The sequence below is a fragment of the Arvicola amphibius genome, chromosome 7 (genome assembly GCF_903992535.2).
Source record: "Arvicola amphibius chromosome 7, mArvAmp1.2, whole genome shotgun sequence".
Classification (NCBI taxonomy): domain Eukaryota; kingdom Metazoa; phylum Chordata; class Mammalia; order Rodentia; family Cricetidae; genus Arvicola; species Arvicola amphibius.
Window position 1 is genome coordinate 94602205 of NC_052053.1, and position 27209 is coordinate 94629413.

General features: G+C 42.0%; 1 protein-coding gene across 10 annotated transcripts; it reads right to left on the bottom strand.

The window, feature by feature from the left end:
- Window positions 1-392: 392 nt before the first annotated feature.
- Window positions 393-27209, bottom strand: Ptgr2 (prostaglandin reductase 2). Of its 10 annotated transcripts, none has more exons than XM_038336595.2 (10): window positions 27065-27209; window positions 21618-21702; window positions 19160-19278; window positions 14805-14996; window positions 14194-14364; window positions 10686-10859; window positions 8508-8629; window positions 7619-7706; window positions 5018-5057; window positions 393-2464 (listed from the first exon to the last, which is right to left on the bottom strand). In XM_038336595.2, exons 2-10 carry the CDS (start codon window positions 21652-21654, stop codon window positions 2388-2390), a joined length of 1020 nt encoding a protein of 339 aa, XP_038192523.1. In that variant the 5' UTR covers window positions 21655-21702; window positions 27065-27209; the 3' UTR covers window positions 393-2387. The 10 variants fall into 10 exon arrangements, with proteins under 10 accessions (XP_038192523.1, XP_038192522.1, XP_038192516.1 ...); XM_038336594.2 differs by having other exon boundaries at window positions 10662-10859; XM_038336588.2 differs by having other exon boundaries at window positions 10650-10859.

Consider the following 27209-nt stretch of genomic DNA (forward strand, 5'->3'; position numbering starts at 1 on the left):
TTCTGTGATAAGGACAACTGGGCTACATAGCATCTGAAAAGAAACCTTGGGATGGCAAGAAAATCTTTACTAGGAGCTAAAATCCTAAAGTTTAAGTAAATTAAACAAACCGAGTGGTGGTGGCACACACCTGTATTCCCAGCAGAGGCAGGCAGATCTCTGTGAGTTCGAGGCCAGCTTGGTCTACAAGAGCTAGTTCCAGGACAGCTAAGGGATATTACACAGAGAAACCCTGTCCCAAAAAACCCAACCCAAACAAAACAAAAAACAAAGTAGATTTGGGAGTTACCAACATATGAAGAAATGAAGAACCCTCCAGAAAGAAAAACTTGTCCAGAGCAAGTATGTAAAACAAGGTTAGACCGATGCAAAACTGGATTGAGTGATACTAATACAGTTTGAATATATTTATTGCAAGTGTCACCTATAAAATACATTGGCTGTGTAAAAAAAGTATATTAAATCACACTTAGAAAACATCTCCAATTTTACTTTTCTAAAGGTTGAGTTACAATTAATAAAACATCAATATATGTGGAATATTCATGTCTACAACCATTGGTTAGTTTACTTTGTCCTATCATTTTCTGAAGCTTTTTTTTTGTTGTTGTTGTTGTTTTTGAGACAGGGTTTCTCTGTAGCTTTTGGAGCCTGTCCTGGAACTAGCTCTTGTAGACCAGGCTGGCCTTGAACTCACAGAGATCCGCCTGCCTCTACCTGTTGAGTGCTGGGCTTAAAGGCATATGCCACCACCACCACCACCATCATTTTCTGAAGCTTTTTTTTACTTGGGGCGAGTTGGGAGTGGGGGTTGCTATTGGGAATTAAGGCTCCTAGAATACTAAACAACGTTCTGCCCTGATTGCTCCCCCAACCCACTTTAATCAATAAAATTCCAAGTATATCTACTTGCCCTCCAAAGTTTCCCAAAGTACAGGCCTTTAACACTAGCACTCCAGAGGCAGACAGGCAGCTAGAGATCTGTAAATTCCAGGGCAGCCTGAATTACATAGCAAGCTACTTAACAGACTGTCTCAAAAAAATATTCCTAAAGTAAACACAAGCTTTTGTTAGGCTTGCTACATAGTCAGTAATTTGGGAGAACACAAGCCTTCTGGGTATAAATCTGGTCTATTGAGCTTCTCATCAACTCAACTGACGTTATTTATCTTTTCATAACACTCCCAACCCAAAACTTCTCTTCAACCCCTAAGACTGTTCCTCAGTCTGATACTCCCAATGCTGCCACTACGTGCTTATACCATTAAAAGTCTCTCTTTGGGCAGTCTGGAGAGATAGCTCAGCAGCTGCTCTACCAGAGGACCTGCATTCAAAAACCCAGCACCTACATGGTGGCTCAAAACTCTCCAGTGCCAAGGGATCCAGTGCCCTATTCTGCCTCTGCAGGAATCGGGCATGCATGTGGTGTACAGACAGACAAGACACATAGGTATATAGAGACTTTTAAAGTCTCTCTTCCATGTGAAATATGGAAATCCCAGCTCAATCCTAATACTCTCACTTTAAGAATAATGTTAAAAATTTCCCCAGTTCAACAGATGTTAACTGCTTCTGACCACAGAATTAGAGTATTCAGTTTTAAAAATAACTTAAAGATATGTCTACATATGATCCATTAACAGTTGTATTAACTATCCAGGAGTTTTTAAATATTTGATACAAATATATGTAACATGAGTTTTAACAAACAAAATTAGCTGAGTATAGTGAGTAACACATGCCTGGAACCCCAGAGATAATTGGCAGTGGGGAACCTGAGGAATCAGTCCAGCCTGAGCTACACTAACAGACCCATCTCCAAAATAATTATTATTACTAGTTATTATTACAAGGAAAATAAGTCAGGTATAGTGGTCCATGCCTGTGATCCCAGCACTCAGGAGACAGGCCACAAGAATCACAAGTACAAGGCCAGTGTGGACTTCGTATTTGAAAGCCTGTCTCGAAAATAAAATAGAGAAAAACAGATGATACCAAATCTATTGTGGCAGTGCTTCTCACCCTTCCTGATGCTGCGACCTTTAACACAGTTCCTCACGTTGTGGGGACCACAACCATAAAATTATTTCATTGCAATTTCATAACTAATTTTGCTACTGTTATGAATTGTAATGTAAATATCCGATATGCAGGATATCTGATAGTAACTCCAAAGGGGGTCACAACCCACATTGTATTATGGCTAACAATCACATGTTAGATATATAGTTAATATATGATATTGAAAATGAGGTTATGTAACTAAAAATATTACAATTACACTTAAATCAAGAACTATCTGTACTGTAAGATTATTTTTTAAATGTATTTTAAGAATCTTTGTGCACAATAGGAAATGTAGGGCTTCCTTGATGAAGATACGCAGACTACAGAGAAAAATCTTCTGAAATGCAGACGATCTGCTTCCCTATGTTGCCTCCGGTCATCATGGACTGGAACGCAACTGAAAGAAAAGAATAGGTCGTCTGAAAAGAGAAATTTTGCTCTATGTTTGTTAGCGGTCTAACACATAAAATTAGTTTCAATAATTTCTTTCTTTTTTTTTAAAGATTTAATTTATTTATTATGTATACAGTGTTCTGTCTGTCTGTATGCTTGCTGGCCAGAAGAGGGCACCAGATCTCACTCTACAGATGGCTGTGAGCCACCATGTGGTTGCTGGGAATTGAACTCAGGACCTCTGGAAGAGCAGTTAGTGCTCTTAACCTCTAAGCCATCTCTCCAGCCCTTGAATAATTTCTTAAGTGATTTTTCTGCCTTTTGTTTATTTGGTTTTTTGTTGTTGTTGTTTTGAGACAGGGTTTCTCTCTGTAGATCAGGATGGCCTTGACCTCACAGAGATCCACTGCCTCTGCCTCCTGAATGCTGAGATTAAAGGTATGTGCCACCACTGCCTTGACAAAAAAATAAATCTAAAAAGAAAAATCACTGGGTCAGGTGGTGGTGGTGCATGCCTTTAATCCCAGCACTCAGGAGGCAGAGGCAGGCGGATCTCTGTGAGTTTGGGGGTAGCCTGGTCTGCAGGGTGAGTTCCAGAACAAAACACATAGATACACTGTCTCGTGTGTGTGTGTGTGTGTGTGTGTGTGTGTGTGTGTGTGTGTGTGTGTGTGTATAAAAATCTGGGGCTGGGGAGACGGCTTAGTGGCTGAGGTGCTTGTTGCTCTTGCAGAGGAAACAGGCTCAGTTCCCAGCACTCATGTGGTGGCTCACAACCATCCCTATTCCAGCACCAGCTGTAGGGGATCCAACACTCTTATGAATTCCATGAACACCAGGCATGCATGTGGTGTACAAACATGCATGCAGGCAAGACACACACACAAAAGACTTATTTTATTTGTATGAGTGTTTTGCCTGCACGTATTATGTAACTGTACAACATGTGTGTGGTGCCAATAGAGACCCAAAGAGGGCTCTGGATCACCTAGAACTGGTTATGAACTGCCATGTAGGTGTCAGGATCTGAACCCGGATCCTCTGAAAGAGCAACAAGTGCTTTTAACCAACGAGTCATCTCTTCATAATTTTTGTGTGTTTTTTTTTTGTTTTGTTTTGGTGTGTTTTTTGTTTCTCAAGACAGGGTTTCTCTGTGTAGCTCTGGCACCTGTCCTGGCACTAGCTCTTGTAGATCAGGCTGGCCTCGAACTCACAGAGACCCACCTGCCTCTGCCTCCCAAGTACTGGGATTAAAGGCATGTGCCACCACTGCCCTGCTCTCTCCATGATTTTTTAACTATTACATACAGAAGGAACTCTGATAGTGTATCCATGAAGTGCATGGTCCTCAGCTAGTGGTACGTTTTTAGGAGGTTCTGGAAACTTCATGAAGTGGAGCTTAGCTGGAGAAAGTAGTCAGCAGAGTTAGGCCCTTCCTGTCTTCTGTCACCTTCATGTACCCCCACTACCAGGATGATATGCCCTACCCAAGTGTATGGCGCCAAGTGATCATGAACTGAACCCTCTAAAATCAGGAGCAAAATAATTCCTAAGATTTTGTTTCAGGTAATGAAAAAGTAACTTATATACATACTAAATATCACTAAAGTGAACCCTAAGGGTATTTGATTGCAATATGTAAGGAAACCTACATATATAGGACAGTTTCTCAGGGAAGAGTTAACTTTTATTTATTTGTTTGTTTCTTTGTTTTTCAAGACAGGGTTTCTCTCTGTGTAGCTTTGGCTGTCCTGGAACTCACTCTGTAGACCAGGCTGGTCTCAAACTCACAGAGATCCACTTGCCTCTGCCTCCTGAGTGCTTGGATTAAAGGCGTACACCACCACCACCCAGTTTATTTTATTTATTTTTATTTTTATTTATATTTGAAACAGTTTCATTAGCTGAGAATGACCTTAAGTTGATTGTATTGCCTCTACCATCTGAGTTCTGGGGTTACAGCAGTTGCTAATAGGCATGATTTATATATCATTTATGGTGGATAAACTCTCTACCAACTAGCCTACATCCTCAGCCTCAGCAATAAATACGATGGGTGTGGTGGCAAATTCTTGTAATTCTAACACTTGGGAGGTCAAGAATTTAAGGTCAGCCTCAGCCACCTATCAAATTCAAAGCCAACCAGGGCTACACAAGACCCAGACTCAGAAAAGCTCTGCTCCATCCCCATTCTTTCTGTAAAAAAAGAGAAACAAAACAAAGCCAAGGAAAGAAGACATAGCTCAGCCTTAGCTCTATGCACAAGGCTAGCATGCACAAGGTTCCATCACCGCATAAACAAAAGCACAGTCTTTCAGTTAACACAGCTCTGCAGTGTCTCCACGAAGAAGAAAAGGGGTGGGGAGCTAGGGTTTAGCACAGTGGTAAAGTGTGTTTAGCATGAAAGAGGCCATAGGTTCATTCTCTAGAACATAAAAAGAAAAGATACCTGAAAGTAGCACTAAAAGAAAATCAATACATGCATTGAGCACACATGTAGAAGAAAATCAATACATGCATTGAGCACACATGTAGAAGAGATTTCCACTCGTCTTACCTCCCATGTTTCCCAATCCATTTATCACGGTCTCTTTGATCTGTAAATCAAAAATAGTTAGATTTAGAGTTAATGGTTTCCATAAAAGGAAACAATGCAATTTAGGATTTTGCATATGGTAGAAAAATGGGTAGCCACCATTTTTCAGTAAAATCCTAATCCTATATTCCTGTTCTCTGATTGCTTTAAAATTTTTTTATACATTTATTTGTTTTGTGGGTGAATGCACATGTCGTAGCATGCATGTGGAACTCAGAGGACAACTGGTACTCATTCTGTAGACGAGGCTCGCCTACTGACTGGTTTAAAGGCATAAGCTACCATGCCCAGCTCAGTTCTTTCTACTTTTCTACCACATGGGTTCTGCGGACCAAACTCAGTTCATCCACTAGGCAGCAACTGTCCATATTCCCCGAGCCATCTCACTGCTGCCCCCACCCCCAACTTTCATCCCCATCTGATCTTAAACGAACTAGCCAGGCAACTTAGCTGGAAGTGATTTTGAATTTATGAACCTCTCCTGCCCCCACCTTCCAAGTACTGGGATGACAGGCCTTGCCACTACACGCAGTTTTGTTTTGTTTTTTCCCCCTCCTGGGGTGGACTAGGCTTCGTGCAGGCTAAGCAAACACTCTACCAAGTTACACCCTCAGTCCACATACACCCTCTAGGAAAAAATTATCTAAGTGTACACATATACAAGTTTGCCTTCATTTTCAGGTTTCAAGAATATCTTTTCTGGATACCAGATAAATAATTTCTAATTTCAGGCGGTGGTGGCACATGCTCTTAATCCTGGTTCTTAGGCAGGTGGCAGAAACAGGTGGATCTCTCAAGACCAGCCTGGTCTACAGAGTGAGTTCCAGGACAGCTAAGCTACACAGAGAACTGTCTTGAAAACAAAACAAAACAAAAAACTTCTAATTTTGCCTAACAACTAAAATCAGAATAACCATAAAGGAAAGAATATTAAAAGGATATTTACTTAAATCTATAAAAATTATAAGGAAATAGATTATATAAAGCTGAAGTAACGTAATTGTACTACTGAGTTTACAACTGCTTTCTGTACTTTCTAAAATGTGGTATTAACTCATTCTAGTTACATAAAATTTAACCAATTCTCATTAAAAAAAATATCCACAGAGCATTCTGGTATGTGCTTATGTGACTTTTAAGAGAGCACAATTTTTGGGACTAGAGAGATGGCTCATCAGTTAAGAGCACTGGCTGCTCTTTCAGAGGACCCAGATTCAATTCCCAGCACCCACATGGCAGCTCATGTAACTTATAAAGCTCATAAAACTGTAACTTCACTTTTAAGGGATCTGACACCTTCACACAGACATACATGTAGGCAAAACACAAATGCACATGAAATAAAAAATAAATTATTGGGGAAAAAAAGGAAAAAAGCACAATTTCTAGGGCTGGAGGATGGATGCGATCAGTGGTTAAAAGCACTGGCTATTCTTCCAGAGGACCCAGTTCAATTCCCAGCACCCTGATGGCAGCTCACAACCACTTGTAACTCCAGTTCCAGGGTATCTGACACTCTCTTCAGACCTCTGTGAGAACCAGGGCAGGCAAGTGATATACAAACATTTCTGTAGACAGAACATCCAGAAATAGCATGAAAAAAAGAAATCAGAATTCCTAAGTACAGTTCCACAAATACTTGTTAAATTAATGAACATTACAAATTTAGATCTCAGGAGACATACCTATTAACTTTGTAACTAATCTATGGAGAATAAAGCTTAGTAATTGTTTAGCTTTATTTTTATCTGTGTTTTGCCTGTATGCATATATGTATGTACATGTATGCACCACGGTGTGCTTGGTGCCCTAGGAGGCCAGAAGAGGTTACTGGATCCCCTGGAACTGGAGTTATGGACAACTTGTAGCAGCCATGTGAGTGCTGAGAACCAAATCGGGTCCTCTGCAAAAGTAGCAAGAGTTCTTAATCACAGCGGCCTCTACAGTCTTGAGCTTAACAAAATATTGCATAGAGCTAATAACAGTGTTTCTCAATCAGATGATTGTGGTCATCTGGGAGGAAATTTTATTCAGAGATTAACTTTTAAACTATGTGTCTACGTGTGTGTCTCTGTGGAGTATGTGCGTGTGAGCACAGTTACTTAGGCCGTTCAGAGAGGGTCACAGAGCCCTGGAGCTGCAGTTGCAGTCAATTGTGAGCAGCGTGACATACAAGTTGGAAAACAAACTTGGGTTCTCTGCAAGAGCAATGTGCTCTTAACCACTGAGCCAATCCTTTAGCCAATCTTTTGTAGGAATCTTTTGTAATGAAACCAATGTTCGCTATAGTAAATTTTAAAAAAAGTATGCCAAATGAATAAAAGAAATATACTTTTATAGTTAATAGAAATTTGGACTGGGGATGTGACTCAGTTGGTAGAGTACTTGGTTAGTTTTGGGTTCAAGCCTAGCACCACATAAATTGGGCATGGTAGAGCATGCCTAGAATTCTAGCACCAATAAAGCAAAGAGATAGGGGGTTAAGGGTTCAAGGTAATTGTCAAGTTCAAACCCAGCCTGGGCCACAGGAGACCTGGTTTCAAAAAACAAAAGAGGGTTTACCTTTAGCTTTCCTTCTTTAAACCACTGACTCAGCTGGAGAAGTCCAGGCTGAAACTTATCTTTATAGTTTAGCACGGTAAATCTCTCTCTGTAAACAGAATGAAAGAATAACGATTAGAGAATATTTCAAGAGTGAGAACCCAAGGGCAGTGGTGGTGCAGGCCTTTAGTGGGAGGCAGAGGCAAGCACATCTCTGTGAGTTCAAGGCCAGTCTGGTCTATAAAGAATGTTCTAGAATAGTCAGAGCTATTAAACAGAGAAACCTGTTTTGAAAACAAAAACAAATGAACACAATCAAATCTTTCAAATTGGTAATCCCTGTTTGCCTTTAAATTAGCCTATAACCATGCTGAGTCTGGTCAGATACAGCTTCAGGTGTAGTGAAGGGATAAATAAGTACACCAAACTTTGTTTATATCTGTTTATCATCTATAACCCTGGCAACAGCATTGTGATTTTTCATTTATAGATAACATTCTTTCCTAGCCTCACATGATGTCATCCAATCAAAGCCAAGTATCTATTTTCTGAGAAACAGTTAACCAAAATTTAATTATTGAACCTCTTTAAATACATACTTTTCAGTCAGGCGGTGATGGTGCACGCCTTTAATCCCAGCACTTGGGAGGCAGAGGCAGGCGGATCTCTGTGACTTTGAGGTCAGCCTGCTCTACAGAGTGAGTTCCAGGACAGCTAGGGCTGTGAAACCCTGTCTCGAAAATCAAAAACAAAAAACAAAAACAAAAAACAAAAACAAAAAAATAAAAAACTTTTCAATTATATTTAATAAGGAAAAAAACTATAAATGAATACATTTCCCACATATGAAATTCAGCTCCACAGCCCCAGCCCCTGTGACAGAGTAGTAAGGGAAAGGTCGTGCACACACCTTGTGATGTTTCTTTCCTTCTGGATTGCTTCTGTAGCAGGGGACAGTGGAGGAGGGTAAGGCACATCCTTATTGTACTGAGAAATTTGACCACACAGGATGATGTGGCTGTTCTGATTCATCTGCACAGAGAAACACTGACAGTTACACCCTCAGCCACCTTCCTATTGATGGATTTAGGATACATCAATGAAAGCTATTTAACCACCACACTTAAACTTTTTTCAATTAGATTCATTTATTTTGAAGATTTACCTATGTAGAAGTGCTTTTTATTTATTTGTGTATGTGCATATGCGCATGCACATGCCTCCATAAATTTTATATTCACCACATGCATGCAGGTGCCTGTGGAGGCCAGGAGAGGGCCTTCAATCTCCCTGGATCTGGAGTTACAGATGGTTTTCAGCTGCCTGATGTAGGTGCCAGGTTCCAAACTCAGTTATCCACAGAGCTGTAAGTACTCTAAGTGCTGAGCCATCTCTCTAGCCCCTACACATTTTATTAAGTCCACTCTGAAGGAATGTAGAATAAAAGTTTGGTGATCACCAAAAGAATTACATTAGTTGCCAGTGACCTTGCTGCTCTTTTGTACTATGTTCATTTTATTTATTTGTTTGGTTGGTTGATTTTGGTTTTCGAGACAGGGTTTTTCTGCAGCTTTGGAGACTATCTTGGAAAAACTAGCTCTTGTAGATCAGGCTGGCCTCGAACTCACAGAGATTCATCTGCCTCTGTCTATCGAGTGCTTGGTGTGCGTCACCACCGCCTGGCTCGTATGTCTATTTTTTTGAAGTGTATTTTTTATATGTATACGTGTGGGTCTGTAAATACGTATAGGTATTGTAACAGGTCCCCAGACCTTAGCTGACTCCATGATGGAAGTAACATTCAGGCTGTTAAACTCAGCACGTAGACAGCCCCGCCTGCCAAAACAAAAGTCCAATCCAAAAAGTCCATAGTTCTGGAAAAGTCTAAATGTATTAACCTTGCTTTTTGGCTTTTGTAGTTCTGCTTCTAATTAACTGTTCTTGTTACCTGAAGTATGTCAACCCAGCATATGGTTTTTGTGCTTAAAAGCTCACCCTGAGAAAGGCTCGGGGCTACACTGGGACCCAAACACTGGCCGGCTAATAAAGACTTTCTATTGGCTTAAACCCATGCCCAAGTAGTCTTCTCTGGTGGACACCTCACAACTGACACATCCGCATAAGTGCAGGTCTCTGCTGAGGCCAGAGGGGCCAGTTCTTAACCACTGAACCATCTCTCCAACCCGATCATGTATTTTTTTAGATTTAAATAATATAATCTCAACTGCAAGTAATTTTACATATAGTCAAGATCTATTTATTTTTATTATCAACTGTTGATGTTTTACCACATTGTCAATAAAAATATATAATATCGATAATCTATGAAAACCATCTCCCTACCCAACTCAGGGGTTATGGCTGTTAGGTGACTGGTGGTTGGTGAGAGACTAGACAGAATCTCAGTATTCCAGTGTAACTCTTAATTTTTCACAAATGTAGTGGGAGCCGCAGGCTGCTTCCCGCCGCCTGGCTCTGCACAGCTAGCTTTACACCCCAGAATAATTACACGGAAACTGTATTTATTTAAACACTGCCTGGCCCGTTATCTGTAGGCTCTTATTAGCTAACTCTCACATCTTGACTAACCCATTTCTAATAATCTGTGTAGCACCACGAGATGGTGGCTTACAGGGAAAGATCTTAACCTGCGTCTGTCTCAGAGAGGAGAGGCATGGTGACTGCCTCATTGCCTTCTTCCCAGCATTCTGTTCTGTTTACTCCGCCTACCTAATTTTCTGTCCTATCAAAGGGCCAAGGCAATTTCTTTATTAACCAATGAAAGTAACACATAGACAGATGACCCTCCTCCATCACACAAAAGTAAACTGAAGGTGAAAATATATCACAAGGCAGGAACTGAAATTCAGAACACAAATGTGCAATCAAATGAAAGCAAGTATCAAGATCTTCTGTATAACTTAAACACAATAATCATGGAGTTGTCAAAATGAACACTACACTTTTATAGCTTCCCTCAGTATCAAGCAAAAATATCACAATGAATAAAATACAGTATCAGATTTGTAACGGAAAGAAACCAGCAAACCACCTGACTTATCACCGTATCACTAATGTCACCACCAACGTTGTCAAAGTAGACATCCACTCCAGCTGGGCACGACTCTCGGAGCTGTGCCGCCACATTCCCTTTTTTATAGTTAATTGCAGCATCAAACCCCAGTTCTGAAGTCAAAAAGAGGCATTTCTCATGTGTTCCACAAATTCCCACCACTCTGGAACAGCCAAGCAGGTGGCCAATCTAGGGAGGAAGTGTTTGAAAATTAAATGGCTTTATATTCACACAAACATAAAAATGTCGAAGAACACAATATATTTCAAGTACTAGAGAATATTTGCCCCAGCTAATTTTCATGTCAACTTGACAAAAGCTAGCATCATCTGAGAGGTGGGAACTTCAACTGAGAAAATGCCTCCATAAAATCTGACTGTAGGTCAGCCTGTAGTGGCATTTCTTTAGTGTTTGAAATTGGAGGGCCCAGTCCATTGTGGGTGGTGCTACCCCTGGGCTGGTGGATCTGGAGTTGATTAAAAAGGCAGTCTAGTAGTCCTCTGCGGTCCCTGCCTCAGCTCCAGTCTCTGGGTTCCTGCTGTTTGAGTTCCTGCCATGACTTCCCCCAGTGATGAACTGTTCCCTGGAAGTATAAGAATAGACCCTTTCCTCCCCGAGTGACTTTTGATCCTCATGTTCCATCACATCCAGATTCACCCTAAGACAGCACTCATCACAATTTAGGTTTGATTACAGTGCTTTAGACTAAAACATTTAAAATGTGGTGGCACACGCCTTAGATCCCAGTACTCGAGAAACAGAGGCAAGTGTCTCTATGAGTTCAAGGCCAGCCTGTTCTATATAGCAAGTTCCATAACAGCCTAGGCTACATAAAGAGATTATGTTTCGAAAAAAAATGAAAAGAGAAAAAAATTAAAACCAAAGAGACTGAGAACAGATAATGTAATCCTTAAAAAAAAAGACCAAAACCAAACAAAATGTAATTTAAAACTTACAACTTTAATGTAATTTTTTTTTCAGTGACACTGTCAGGTCAGAATAATGTAATTTTTAAAATAAGTAATCAGACCCAAGCTATCACTCTTAAAATTCAATAATTTTCAGGGCTGTGGAGAACACAAACAATAGCTAAAATACATTGTTTCCCATACTATAAAAGCTACTGTATCAGTTACTTTCTATTGCTAAGATAAAACACCATAACCAAAAGCAACTAAAGAGAGAGAGATTATTTGGGTTTACATTTCCCAAGGGAAGCAATGCAGCAAGCAGCGGGCATGGTGGCAGAAGCAGGAAACATCACATCTTCAGCCACAAGCAGGAAGAAGAAAGAGCAAACAGAAGTAGGATGACGCCTTGAACTCTCAAAGCCCACCCCTAGTGACAGACATACTTCCTCCAGCAAGGCTGTACCCTCCCCAGACAGCACCACCATCTATCTGGATGACAAGTGTTCAAATAATGGAGACTAAGGGGGCATTTCTCATTTAAACCACCACAGCTACTGTGATGGCTGATATCGACTGTCATCTTGACAATATCTAGAATCACCACCATGAAAGCAGACCTCTAGGAACGTCTATGAAGACTTATCCAGATTAGGTTAACTGAAAGGGAAGACCCACTGGATGTAGGGCACCTCACTGAATACACAGGAGAGAGCAAGGTGTGTGCAGCATTCGCTGCTTTCTGTGTCTTGAGTGCTGATGCAACATGACCCGGAGCCAGGAACTGTGAAAATCCTCCATCCTGGGCAGGCATTTTATTACAGCAAAGAGATAACTAACTAATATTGCTACTATTTATAAAATATTGAACTTTGTACAGTTCTCTCAAAACATTTATTACATACCTACAATTCAATAGCTTTCTGCAATATCAGCACTTGGAAGGTGGAGGTAGGAAGAATAGGAATTCAAAGCTGGTCTAAGCTACATAGTAAGTTTGAGGTCAGCCAGGGAGACAAGTGACTCCATTTTGAAATATACATTAATAAATAACCTTCTTGAGGATGTAGAATTCTTATTAATTTCTCTAAAATAAGAGTTTGATTTTATATTGTTGTTTGGTGCAGGCAACTGAACATAGTGCTTCATGCATGCTTAGCAAGGGCTCAAAGCACTGAGCTACAACCCAACACCCCTCGTCATCATATTTTGTGAAGATGTATATATCTTCACATGGCTGCATGTATGTATGTGTATTATGTGCATGCCTGGTGCCCAGTAAGCCAGAAGGCAGCACTGACCTGCAGTTAGAGAGTTCTAAGCCACTCTGGTGCTTAGAACTGACCTGGGTTTTCTGCAAGTACAGTGAGTACTCTTAGTCACTGGGCCATCTCTGTACTCCCTGCTTGTCTTTTATTTCAAGGAATTACAGATTTGTATGATTTCCATCCCTATGTAGATGACAGAACTACTCTAACATTTGCCACATCTATTTTAGTTAAGAGAAAGAGACACAAAAACCTGTTTTTTTCATACTTTCTTAATATTTATTTATTTATTATGTATACAATATTCTGTCTGCATGTATGTCTGAAGGCCAGAAGAGGGCACCAGACCTCTTTACAGATGGTCATGAGCCACCATGTGGTTGCCAGGAATTGAACTCAGGACCTTTGGAAGAGCAGGCAATGCTCTTAACCACTGAGCTATCTCTCCAGCCCCCTTTTTTCATATTGTTATTAACAGAATCTAAACAGGTAATAATACCATTTCTGCCAACAATGTACAAAATAATGACATAATCAAAATTTTAAAGAAGTCTGGAGAGATGGCTCAGTGGCTAAAAGCACTTACTACTCTTATAGAAGACCTGGGTTTGGTTTGAAACAGCAATATCAGGAGGCTCACAACCACTTGTAACTCTAGTCCCAAGGGATCTGACACTCGAACATACATGCATGTGCTCGCACAAACACATCAAAAAATAACAAATCTTTTTAGTTAAGATCATTTTTATCCTTGACAAGTTCATATATGTGTATCCTATAGTTTGGTTACAGTCGGCCACATTCCCTCTCTCACCTTTCTCGTTCCTCTGAATTCTTCCTTCACCATAACAGGCCCCTCCCACTTTGTCTTTAATTAAGTTTAATCAGTGTTGGTTGCATGTGCTTAGGTATGCGGTTATTTGCCGTATCACAGGAACTTACAAATGGCTAACTCTAAAATTAGTTACTTTTTGTGACAAACTTTTATGTAGTCCAGGCTGGGCTTGAACTCACTAAGTAACAGAGGATAGCCTTGAACTTCTGATCTTCTTCCTCTGCTTTGTAAGTGCTGAGATTACAGGTGTCACCATACCTGTTTTATGTAGTGCTAGGGATCAAACCCAGAGCTACAAGCATGGTAGACAAGCACTCTACCAATTGATGTATGTCATCAGCCCTCAGTTTTTTTTTTATTGATTTTTATTGAGCTCTACATTTTTCTCTGCTCCCCTCCCTGTCTCTCCCCTCCCTCCACCAGCCCTCAGTTTTATATATTATACACATGGATTCTGTGATCTGCTTATGCCTTCTATCTTAGAAAAGTCAAGTAATTTTTGGAGACTTTACCTGCCCAGCCAAAGATCCACAGGCACCTGCTGCTCCACTGACAACCATTGTCTGATTGGATCCAGCAGATATGTGACCTTTCTCCTGTACCCCAATCAAGGAAGTCAGACCAGGCATACCTATAGCTCCAAGAAAATATGAAAGATGTCCATCCACAAGTTGTGGGTCTACCTAAAATAAAAGATGTACATTTTAGCCAGACGATGGTGACACACACCTTTAATCCCAGCACTTGGGAGGCAGAGGCAGGTGGATCTCTGTGAGTTCAAGGCCAGCCTGGTCTACAGGACAGGCTTCAAAGCTACAGAGAAACCCTGTCTCGAAACCCCCCCCCCCCAAAAAAAAGTCCATTTTAAGCAATACTGAAATCACAGTTTTAAGCCAAGAAGTCAGAGCTAAAAACTGACTAGTGTCCACACCCAGCTTCCTCTGTCAGATCTCTATGCCCATCCCTGTACGTATACTGCACCTTTAAGGTGATACTAAGTGAGGTCAGAGAGTTGGGGACCTAATCCAATGTTAGCCCTCCCTAACAAAGTAATATGAGTGTATATGAGTGTAGACATGAGAATAAAGGAAGAAAACTCAGAAAGTTTTATATTATACGTCACCTTTTCAAGGCCATTCCCATCTAGAATGGCTTTGGTTTGCCAGGGCCAATAAAAAGAAGTCACAAAATCGCCTTTAGCCAAATGTATGTGCTTGCTCTCTTCTACAATTCCAATACCTCCACCATCAACCACCTGAGACAGCTGCCAGGGCGCTAAGTAATCAGTGCCAGTGTCCTCATTCATCTTACAGCGCTGGGGAGAAGAAAGCCTTCATTAAGGGACGTTCAATTTACCCAATGAAAGAAAAGCAGGTTAAGTCTCTCTTGCGCTATACCCCTCTTTTTTTTTAATCTGCAAAAATTGGGGAAACCATATACCTACTAGCTCTTACCAGTAAAGAAGCACAACTGAAAATAAATAAATAAATTTAGATCTGTTCTAAATTAGAGTATGGAAATCAAAACAGTGTGGTACTGGCATAAAAAAGGCACATCAGTAAGACCTTTGAGACAGTTAGCAGGTAAAGGCACCTGCCACCAAGCCGGTCTGACAGCCTGAGTTCAGTCTCCAGGACCCACGTGACAGAAGGAAAGAACCAACTCACAGTTGTCCTCTGTCCTCCACCTGTGAGCCATGGCAGTCATGTATGTGCACATGCAAGTGTGCACAAAAATACAAACACATAAATGTCATCTTTAAAAATTTTTTTTAAATATTTATTTATTTATTTATTGTGTATACAATATTCTGTCTATGTGTCTGCCTGCAGGCCAGAAGAGGGCACCAGACCCCATTACAGATGGTTGTGAGCCACCATGTGGTTGTTGGGAATTGAACTCAGGGCCTTTGGAAGAGCAGGCAATGCTCTTAACCTCTGAGCCATCTCTCCAGCCCTTTAAAATTTTTTAAATGAGTAGAATTCATTAAGGGAACCACCTAGGGCCCATCTTTTCCTTTTGGAAGTTTTAAAGATTCATTGTTGGATGCAGCAGTGTGTCTTTGCAACCTCAGCACTTGTTGGGGGGGGGGGAGCTAGGGGCAAATCCTGGAGGCTTGCTTATCAGCCAGTCACTCCGAGTTTGATCCCTGAACCTACATGAAGGTGGGAGGAGAGAACTAGCTGCACAGCTGTGCTCTGGTCCCCACACGTAAACAGAGCACATAGGGTGGCTGGAGAGACGGTTCAGTGGGTATAATTAATACAATTGTTTACAGACTCAAAGATGGAAGGGGAGATGACCCATTTATTTTATAAGGCTGGTGGGATGGCTCAGCAGGTGAAGGTGCTTGCTACGAAGTCTAGCAACCTAAGATTGGTTCCCAGGACTCAAATGGTAAAAGGAGAGAATAGACTCTTTCAAGTTGTCTTCTGGCCAACTCATACATACATACACAAATAATATAATAAAACATTTTAAGCCAGGCAGTGGTAGCACACGCCTTTAGTCCCAGCACTCAGGAGGCAGAGGCAGGTGGAGATCTGCGAGTTCAAGGCTAGCCTGGTCTACAAAGTGAGTTCCAGGACAACCAGAGCTAAAGAGTAAAATCCTGTCTTGAAAAACCAAACCAAAAACAAAAACAAAACTGACAAAAAAGTACCAAACAAACAAACCTTTCAACTACAACAAAAACAAACAAAAACAGAATTGGAATATTCATGCTTGCTATTTTCCAAACTCACTGTAGTCATAATAATCAAGGTAACAAGGCACATTTGAATAAACACACATATTAATGGAATAAGGTTTGAATCTAGAAGTAAATGCTCTAATAGTTAACTGATTTACGATTTATTTATTTTTTAGTCTCACTGTAATTCAGGCTAGCATCAAACTTGCAGTGACCTTCCTGCCTCAGCTTTCCCAGTGCTGGGGTTCAGGTGTGAGACACCCCCCAGCTCACAGTCAGCTTTCCCAGTGCTGGGGTGCAGGTGTGAGACACCCCTCCCAGCTCACAGTCAGCTTTCGCAGTGCTGGGGTGCAGGTGTGAGACACCCCCTCAGCTCACAGCTTTCGCAGTGCTGGGGTGCAGGTGTGAGACACCCCCTCAGCTCACAGTCAGCTTTCCCAGTGTTGGGGTTCAGGTGTGAGACATCCCCCAGCTCATGGTCAGCTTTCCCAGTGCTGGGGTGCAGGTGTGAGACACCCCCCAGCTCACAGTCAGCTTTCCCAGTGCTGGGGTGCAGGTGTGAGAACCCCCCCCCCCCCAGCTCACAGCAGATTTTCAACAAAGTATCAGTAGCAAAGTGCAGTCTTTTCAACAAATGACACCTACATAACTGTATAGTGCGATATTATTTGTTTTTGTGTTTTTGAGACAGAGTTTCTCTGTGGCTTTGGAGTCTGTCCTGGAACTAGCTCTTGTAGACCAGGCTGGCCTCAAACTCAGAGATCCCCGTCTCTGCCTCCCAAGTGCTGGGACTAAAGGTGTGCGCCACCACTGCCCAGTTTATTATTTGTGTTTTAATAAATAAAGGCTGCCTGAAGATCAGTGCAAAGCAGCCACACTAGTCAGCCATACAGGCCAGGCAGTGGTAGTCACACCTTTAATCCCAGCAGTAGAGAGGAGTATAAAGTAGGATGAGACAAGAACTCTCTTTCAGTCTGAAGATTTCATAGTGTTAAGAGCTCTCTAGTGGCTTGGCTGTGTTGATTTTCTGATCTTCAGGATGAACCCCAATATCTACCTCTGGGTATTTTTATTGTCCATGCTACATAACTGTGTAACTGAAGCTGGACCCTGTGATGATTCATTCATCTGGGGTGTCAGTGGGGTTGTAGTTCAATATACTTGCCTAACATCAAAGACATAGGCTCATTCCCAATACTACAAAAAAGAAAAGAAGAGAAGAAGGAAGGAAGGAAGGGGAAGAAAGAGAATTGATTTTAGATGTCTGTCTTACTAGACTGAGATGCTTACTTAACTTAAGCGATGTCTTTGAGCATATCTGATATCTGTAAGGATGTTTTCTGAGGCCTACATATGAACTGGTGGGCTCAGTGGACCATATCTGCCCACAAGGCACCATCTAGTCAGGGGCTGCGTGAAAGAAACAAAACCACCTAGAATATGGAAGAATCCACTCCTTCTCTGGAGTGGACGTCTTTCCTCTGCCCTTAGACTTCAGAGCTGTTCTTTGGCCTTTGGTCTCTGGGATTCACATTTCCAAGGGACAAGTGCAGCAGGCTCCCAGGCCTTTGGCCTCGGAGTAAGACTTTCATTATATGTTTCCCTGGTTTTCAAGTCTCCTTCAGACTTGGACTGAGCCAAGGCCTCCCTGCTTTTGTAGTGGACTTTTCAGTCTCCATAATTGTGTTAGCTAATTGCCTAACAAATCCCCTCTCCTCTATCTATGCCTCTATAACTGCATCTGTCTCCCACAGTTTCTGTCTCCTCAGAGAACTATAATACAGACCTCTTTCTCATAACACATACAAATATTAACTCAAAATGGACCACACATATAATTTTACAGCTAAAACTATAGACCTCTTAGAAGAAAAGTTAGGGTTAAATCTTCATAGTGTTGGGTGAAGCAATGCCTTAAATATGAGATCAAACGTATATGACAAAAAGAAAAAGTAGTAAACTATACTTTATCAAAATGAACAACATACAAGAAGTATATTGTCATTGCAACAGAGTGTAAAGAATCCATAAAACAGGAGATATTATTTTTTATTTGTTTTTCAGAACAGCGTTTCTTTGTGTAACAGTCCTGGTTGTCCTGGCTAGGAGATATTTCTTACAGAACAGTATGGGGTACCAGGGTTTATATTTAGAAAACAAAGACTATAACTCAATAATACAGATCATTTTTAAATTTTCCATGAAACGAGACATTTTTCTGTATTTTTAATCAAATTTATTGTTACTTTTTAATGTGAATGAATATTTTTCCTGTCAGAAGAGGGACTTGGACCCCCTATAATTAAAGTTACAGACAGCTGTGAGATACCATGTAGAACCTGGGTCCTCTGCGAGAACAGTAATTGCTCTGAACCATCTCTTCAGCCCCAAATAATTCAAGTTTAAGATGTTCGTGTATTCTAGGTAGATATTTCTTCAAAGACATAGAAGTGGCCAATAATCACATGGAAATATGCTCAAAATTAATCATTAAGAAAAATGGAAATAACCCACAATGAGATACTTCTTCACGCCAAGTTTATGTCCATAGTGTTAATGAGTGGTAAGACGGGCGGTGGTGGCGCCTTTACTCCCAGCAAACGGGAGGCAGAAGCAGGTGGATCTCTGAGTTCAAGAGAACTAGAAGACTACACTGAGAAACGCTGTTTCAAGAGACCAGAAAAAAACACATCATTTCTCAAATAAGCACAATAAAATTCTGATGCAACAACACTAAAACATAAGACCAGAATTATTTTCATCAGTTACAACACCCCGCTTCTTACCATGTAAGGATCCACAGAGAGGTAGAGAGTTCTAACCTGAACTTGTCCTTCACTGATATTATCTGCTAAACTGACTTCTTCCATCCTGAAGTTCTCTGCCACTGGATTTCCATTTTTCCCTATATTTTCAAGCAAAAATACGAAGTTAAAACATTGCTTTTTCTCCCCTAGATAGTCTCACTACGTAGCCTTGGCTGAGTTCTCCAGCTCAGAGAGATCCACTTGCCTCTGCATCCCATGCTGGGACTAAAGGTGCACAGCACCATGCCTAGGAAAAGTTACTTTCTCATAACATTTTCTAAATGTTACCCTAGGATTTAAAGTACTCCCTTCTAATTCAAACAAGGGTAGCTCAGCATAAATTTTCAAATAGTTCCCATCACTCTTGAATTTAAGTTCAGAAATACTCTTGTAAACTAATTTTGTTTTTAAAAAATGATTATAGGTATATAATGTGTTCTGTTTCAAAGTAGGAAGACTCTGAAAATGAAAAATCCCATTCTCTTGTGTAGCTGGGTGGTGGTGCACACTTTTAATCTCAGCACTCAGAAGACAGAGGCTGTGGATTCTGAATCTGAGGCCAGCCTGGTGAGTTCCAGGCCATCCAGGGCTACACAGTGAGACCTTCTCTTTAAAAAATGGGAGGAAGGCCGGGCAGCGGTGGCGCACGCCTTTAATCCCAGCACTAGGGAGGCAGAGGCAGGCGGATCTCTGTGAGTTCGAGACCAGCCTGGTCTACAAGAGCTAGTTCCAGGACAGGCTCCAAAGCCACAGAGAAACCCTGTCTCGAAAAACCAAAAAAAAAAAAAAAAAAAAAAATGGGAGGAAGTTAGGACAGGAAGCTGGGAGCTAAGGGTGGGACACAGGATGACTTGGAGAGATGGCTCAGTGGTTAAGAGCATCTGCTGATCTTCCAGAGGTCTGGGGTCCGATTCCCAACACCCACACAGTTGCTAACATGCATCTGGAACTCCAGTCCCAGGGTTTCCAATGCCCTCTTCTGGCCTCCATGGGCACTGCATGCACAGGGTGCATAGATACATATGGGAGCAAAACCCTGGATCTCTGTGAGTTCGAGACCAGCCTGGTCTACAAGAGCTAGTTCCAGGACAGGCTCCAAAGCCGCAGAGAAACCCTGTCTCGAAAAACCAAAAAAAAAAAAAAAAAAAAAAAAAAAAAAAAAAAAAAAAAAAAAAAAATAAATCCTCAAAAAATTGAACTCAACCTTTAATTATGGAGTTAAAATTTATAAAGTAATAGAAAAGCCAAAAAAAGTTAGGTAATCTTTCCATCCTCATTTTAAGACACAAACAGAGGCTTACATGAGCATTTACTATTTTGCTTTTTAAAGTCTTAAAGATAAGGTAATTAGAAAACTTGAGGTATAAGAAAAATGCTTAAAGTCGGGCAGTGGTGGCACACACCTTTAATCCCAGCATTCAGGGAGGCAGAGGCAGAATCCCTGTGAATTCAAGGCCAGCCTGGTCTACAGAGTGAGTTCCAAGACAGCCAGGACTGTTACACAGAGAAACCCTGTCTCAAAAAACTAACCGACCAAAACAAACAAATAAATAAATAAAATGTTTAAGCAGACGCTAACATCACTGAAGTGTATTCATCTTGAATTATGTTTAATAATAGCAAACTTCTTCTCAAGAACCATTGGATTTCCAAGGTGGGATCCAATGTAAAGGTCTCAGGCTAACTATTCACTACACTAAAACCGAGGGCAGAAAATATGGTAAGTAGGCAATAAGACAGAACCACAAAAGAGTGGGCCCACACTTGGATTACTGCTACACCTAAGTTTCTATGACCAAGGGAGATATCAGTATTGACAGAAGATGGTGTATGTCACGTAAAACAGAAAAGCCAATGTAAATAATCAGTCACACCAACCACAAGGAAAAATCCAAAATTAGACACTTTCAATATAACTTTCCATGATTCAGATGGCCTTGAAAAGTTAACATCTGGGGCTGGAGAGATGGCTCAGAGATTGAGAGTGCTAACTCCTCTTCCAGAGGACCCAGGTTCAATTCCCAGCACCCACATGGCAGCTGACCACTGTCTGTGACTCCAGTTCCAGGGAATCTGACAACTTCATACCAAATGCATATAAAATAAAGTTAAATAAATATTTAAAAAAGGAGAAAAGTTAACATCTGAAAACTGAATATGACATTGTCTAAAAGGTTTTATCTAACACATTTACTAGTCTTTTTCTTTCTTTTCTTTTTTATTTATTTATTTATTTTTTTGAGATAGGGTTTCTCTGTGTAGGACTGGCTATCCTAGAACTCATTCTAGCCTCAAACTTAAAGATCTGAAATTTACTAATCTTAATTTACTTTACTACCTTAGTTTATCACACAGATATCATGTCAATTTTTATTCTTCTATTTCCAGGAATGATCACAGAGACCAGGACTGCTCATTTGTCACAGACGATACATACCAGGTCGGGAGTTCAATACTACTCTCTGTATAATCATCGCTCTATCTGTGCAGGAGCCTCACAAGACTTCTGTAGGAAATAAATCCTGTAATTATTAAAAAAAATTAGAAAAATATGAAGTATTCAATTAAAAAATTTTTAAACTCTTGAGTTCAAAGTCAGCCTAGTCCATAAAGCACGTTCCAGGATAGCTAGGGCTGTTACACAGAGAAACCCTGTCTCAGAAAACCAAGGAAAGAAAAATTTAAAACTCCATTTGTGCTTCTGAATGGAGAGAAAAAGTCATATTTAGAATCTAAAAAGAGCTAGAGAGATTGCACAGTGGTTAAGAGCATTGGCTGCTTTCAGTTTCCAGCACCCACAGGGCAGCTCACAACTCCAGTACTGGGGATCTGACACCCTCTTCTCTCTCAGGCACTACATGCATGTGGTGTACAGACATACAAAGGCAAAACACCAATACCCATGAACTAAAAGGAACAGAATCTAAAAATACCATATAATACTCTCCTGTCAGTTTGCTTCCTCGTGTAAACATATGGAGAAAAATAGTAACTAAGTCCAATTAGAATTCTTAGCTAATAGGATCAAGTTCATCCTTTGTCATGGATAATTCTGAGACATGTGTCTTCACACCATCAGGATTAAGCATTCTACTAAGGCTTGATTAAAAACAAACAGACAACAACAACCCCAATTCACGCTCCTCCAGAATCAGGCAGTTAACCAAGCTATAAATGAAAAACACTAGCCCAGGACCGGACAAACAGCTCAGCAGTAAAGCACTTGTCCAACATGTACAACCAGGATGGGATCCCAAAAATCACAGAACAGACTAAAAACTTAACCGCTTGGACCAGCAAGATGCCTCCATGTACCGGTAAAGGCTTCTGATGCCAAGTTTATTGACCTGAGTTTATCTCCAGGACCCACATGACTTCCAGAAGTTACCCTTTGATCTCCACGTGTGCCGTGGCATACACACAGCCCTGACACCCACGCAAAATAAATTTAAAAGTTTTAAACAACTGTTTAGCTGGGCACGATGGTGTACAACTTTAATCCCAGTACTCGGGAGGCAGAGAGGCAGGTGGATCTCTGGATTCGAGACCAGCCTGGTCTACAGAGTGAGTTCTGTAGGACAAGACAGCCAGGGCTACACAGAGAAACTGTCTCAAAAAGCCAAAAACAACAACAACAACAAAAAAAACCTCTTCAATTGTAATACAACCAATTTTTCAAAGGTTCTTTCGTGTTTGTGTTCTGAGTGTGTGTGCCAGGGTGCCCCAGAGATGCACCTTCTCAGTGACTGAATTACTAACAAGCTTTCTTTTCCTCACGGGTTTGAGGTTATTTTGTTGTTTTACATTTTTGTTCTTAGTGGGGTGGGGCACGTAGACTGTGGTGTACATGTATGTGGTGGTTCACATAAACTGTGGTGTACATGTATGTGCTGGTTAATGACCATCTGCAAGAGTCAGTTCTCTCCTTCTGCCAGAGCGTGAGGACTGGAGAGATGGCTCGGCTGTGAAGAGCACTTGCTGCTCTTGCGCAGGACATGGGTTTCCTTCTGAACACCCACACGATGCCGCACAACTATTTCTAACTCCAGTTCCAGAGCACCCAGTACCCTCTTCTGGCCTCCTTGGGCACTAGACATGCACTTGATGCACATACATGTAGGCAAACACTCATACATATAATACATGTAAAAAAAGACATGTTTAGGACTGGAGATACAGCTTAGTGGTAGAGCACTTGCCTGGCATGTATGAGGTCCTAGGCTTGAAACCTAGGACCCAAAGGGAAAAAACTAAATGTCTGGTGTTGGTAACATTCAGTAAGGTTGGATGATGAATGCAGAAACACATCCTACTCCTTTAAACTCTCTAATGTACATACTGATAATCTCACTAGTGATGGCAGAAATAACTAGTTGATCTCAAACTCATTCTTTCCTTTGGGATACTCTTCATCAGAGTATAAAAAGAATAAAATACTTTCCGGCTTTCCCTTAAAGCAAATCCCATTATGCTGTTTCACTCAAAAACCCTTCAGTTAAGTTTCTGTACAACATAAATCCTGTGCCATTAGTGACAGAATCAGCAGCACAGGCAGCCTCCTGCCCCCTAACATCTAGTGCTCGAACAGCCCAGACACGGCAGCGGATGGCCTGCCTCGGGACCCAGGCTCGCACACTGCGTTTGGGGCTCTCCTTCCTTCCTAGTCCAGGCTCGCACCCTGCGTTTGGGGCTCTCCCCCTTCCTAGTCCAGGCTCGCACCCTGCGTTTGGGGCTCTCCCCCTTCCTAGTCCAGGCTCGCACCCTGCGTTTGGGGCTCTCCCCCTTCCTAGTCCAGGCTCGCACCCTGCGTTTGGGGCTCTCCCCCTTCCTAGTCCAGGCTCGCACCCTGCGTTTGGGGCTCTCCTCCTTCCTAGTCCAGGCTCGCACCCTGCGTTTGGGGCTCTCCTCCTTCCTAGTCCAGGCTCGCACCCTGCGTTTGGGGCTCTCCCCCTTCCTAGTCCAGGCTCGCACCCTGCGTTTGGGGCTCTCCCCCTTCCTAGTCCAGGCTCGCACCCTGCGTTTGGGGCTCTCCTCCTTCCTAGTCCAGGCTCGCACCCTGCGTTTGGGGCTCTCCTTCCTAGTCCAGGCTCGCACCCTGCGTTTGGGGCTCTCCTCCTTCCTAGTCCAGGCCGTCGCTTTGTTCCGTCACTTTTGTCTGTGAAGTCCTGACTGTTCCTCACCGTGACTTTTCTTCTTCTTCTCCAATTTGAGAGTGATAGGTAGATTAGGTAGATTTAGAGGATAATGAGATTCAATTTCTCTTTCTCCACCTACTCCCCACTAGGGATCCTGGCAGGCAGGAGGCGAGTGCTCCAGATTCTTTGGGGGGGGGGGGGCAGGAATCTTTTGTTGTTTTGTTTTTCCAGACAGGGTTTCTCTGTAACTTTGGAGCCTGTCCTGGAACTAGCTCTTGTAGCCCAGGCTGGCCTCGAACTCAGAGATCCTCCTGCCTCTGCCTCCCAAGTGCCGGGATTAAAGGTGTGCGCCACCACTGCCCAGCATAGGACAGGAATCTACGCGGTGCTGTCTATCTTATGTCACCATGTCATTTAGTCCGTGGGAAACTTTTCTTTTTGAGATGGGGCTGCTAGGTGTTCACATTCCCGAGTTGGAGTTCAGGGCTTCCCTGGCCTCATCCCCTTAACTGGCTGCGACCACAAGTACATTTCATCACATCCTGCCAGTCACATTTTCTTTGGAACTGCCATGTATAGAAGTCACATAAAAATTAAAAAGCAAGTTTATTCCAATACAGTTGGTCAGACTGTCCTTCTGTGGTTATTAATTGTCCTGTGATGGCTGAATTGTCAAAGGAGCAGTTCCAATTGTCTCAGTCTCTTTTCCTGTGGCTGTGAGGAAATACCCTGACAGAGGCAACTTCAGGGAGAACAGGTTTGTTCTGACTCACGGTTCAAGGGTGCAGTCCACAGCAGAGGATGGAGGCAGGGTCACAAGACACCCCAAGAACCAGACACAGTGGATGCTGGTGTCCAACTAGCTTTGTTCTTTTTATTCAATCCAGGACCCAACCAGAGGAAACAGTGCCAATCTGAGGGTGAGTCGACCTCCCTCAATTAACCTAAACTCAAGCTAAATCCTCGCAGGTGTGCCCTGAAGCTTGTCTCCTCAGTGGCTCTGATCCCAACGATCAGTGTTAACCATCAGACAGTGAAGTTTCGTATTTGTTTACTTTCAGCCTTGTTTTATTTCCCTAAAATAAATAGAGCCAACAGTGATGCCTACCACTTGTGATCCCAAGAAAGTAGAGGCTAGGGAACTGAGTTCTAAGTCAGCCTCCGCTACATAACAAAATTCGAGGCCATCCTGGGCTACAAGAGACCTTGTCTCAAAAAACATAATATGGCTAGCAGGATACTATATGCCTATAATACCAGGACTCCAGAGGCTGAGGCCTGAGGATCTCAAGTTGAAGGCCACCTAGATTACAGGAGAGATCCTATATACAAAAGAAAAAAGAAAAATCTATGGCTTGGCTACACATGTAACTCAGTGGTGAAGTCTCCCTGAACACACGCAAAGCATTCAAAGACATGACTATGATATGACAGGCCTGCCTAAACACAGCTCATCATCACGACAGGTGCCACTGCAGGTCCTTCTGTTTTAAATCAGAAATCTTCACCAGCCAAATACAACTGATTAGTGAAGGACAGCCAAACTCTCAACAGCGTAACAATCAACCTTGATTTACTCACAAAACTTCCACCTAGAATACGACAGGCCAAATTCAAGATCTGAAGGGCAGTGGGGGAAGAGCCATGCAGAGCCAGTGGAGGTGGGTGGGGGTAAGCCTCAGCAATCCCATTTGCCTGTTAAATTAAGTGGGTTTGTAACTGGTTTTACTGTTCTAAAATAATACCACCGAAAGATCTGCTTAGTCATTAAAAAAAAAAATTCTTGAGTGCCCATGTAAGGAAAAGCTCACTGAGCAGAGAACATGTTATGTTTCTAGCCAGGTGGGACCTTTTGGTTTAGTTCCTAATGTTTTCTGGTGCCCAAAAACTGGGTGAGTGAGTTTTGCTTCCCCTAGGCATGATATAGTATAGTGTACATTCGTAATCCCAATTATTGGGCAGAACTGGGATGGCAAGTTCAAGGCCAGTCTGAGCAAATTCGTGAAAACCTGTCTCAAATTAAAAATGAAAAACGAACTGGAGATACAGTCCAGTAGTAAAAAAAAAAAAAAAAAAAAAAAAATGTGTTTAACATGCATGCGGGGGTGTCCTAGATTCAATTCCCAGTAGAGAAAAAATAAATAAATTATTAATTAGTTTGCTTAAATTCAACTTCCTCCTCAAACACCACCAAGATGAAGTTAAAAATGTCTCCTCTTCTCAGAAGTTATGGGGGGAGGTGAATGACTTGCCCAAGGTCGCACAACTTGGCACTCACACTTGAACCCATTCTAACACACCATTTTACAACATCAGCTTCCTAACACGATGCTGCGGAATCGAATCCAGGCCTGACACCTTTTTATAAAAGACGCCTTGTGTTTAGCCCTATCTTGTTCTACCATTCTGCCCCAGAGCATTCAGCGGGCCTTTCCTCTGCGCGCTCTGCCATCATGTGAGAGTCTTACATGGTTCTTCCTTCCCTCGGAAACCCAACCTTCCTCTGTTGCTCCTACTACCAACCACTTTCACAGAAACTGACCAGAATTTTAAGCCGACTGCCTAGGACCTCAGCACCAAGAGCTTTTGACACGATTTAAGTATTTCCCTATGCACACAGTAGGTGCTCAATAGATGCTCAAATCTGAGGCCCCTCAGACAATTATGCCCAACCTTCACGCTATCTACCCTGACAACTCTTAAACACCTGCTTATCGGGCATTCCCTAGTCTAGTGTCCCAGGCTATACCGCCGGTGTCGTCGGGAGCTCAGTGAGGACGCCCGCAGGTCACCCCGGATCGGAGCTTTCTCCTCCTCTGCGGGTTTCATCCGGCTTCCGGCGTGCGGATGCAGTGACCCCCCCGCCCCTTGCGCGACTGTCTGCTTGAGATCTC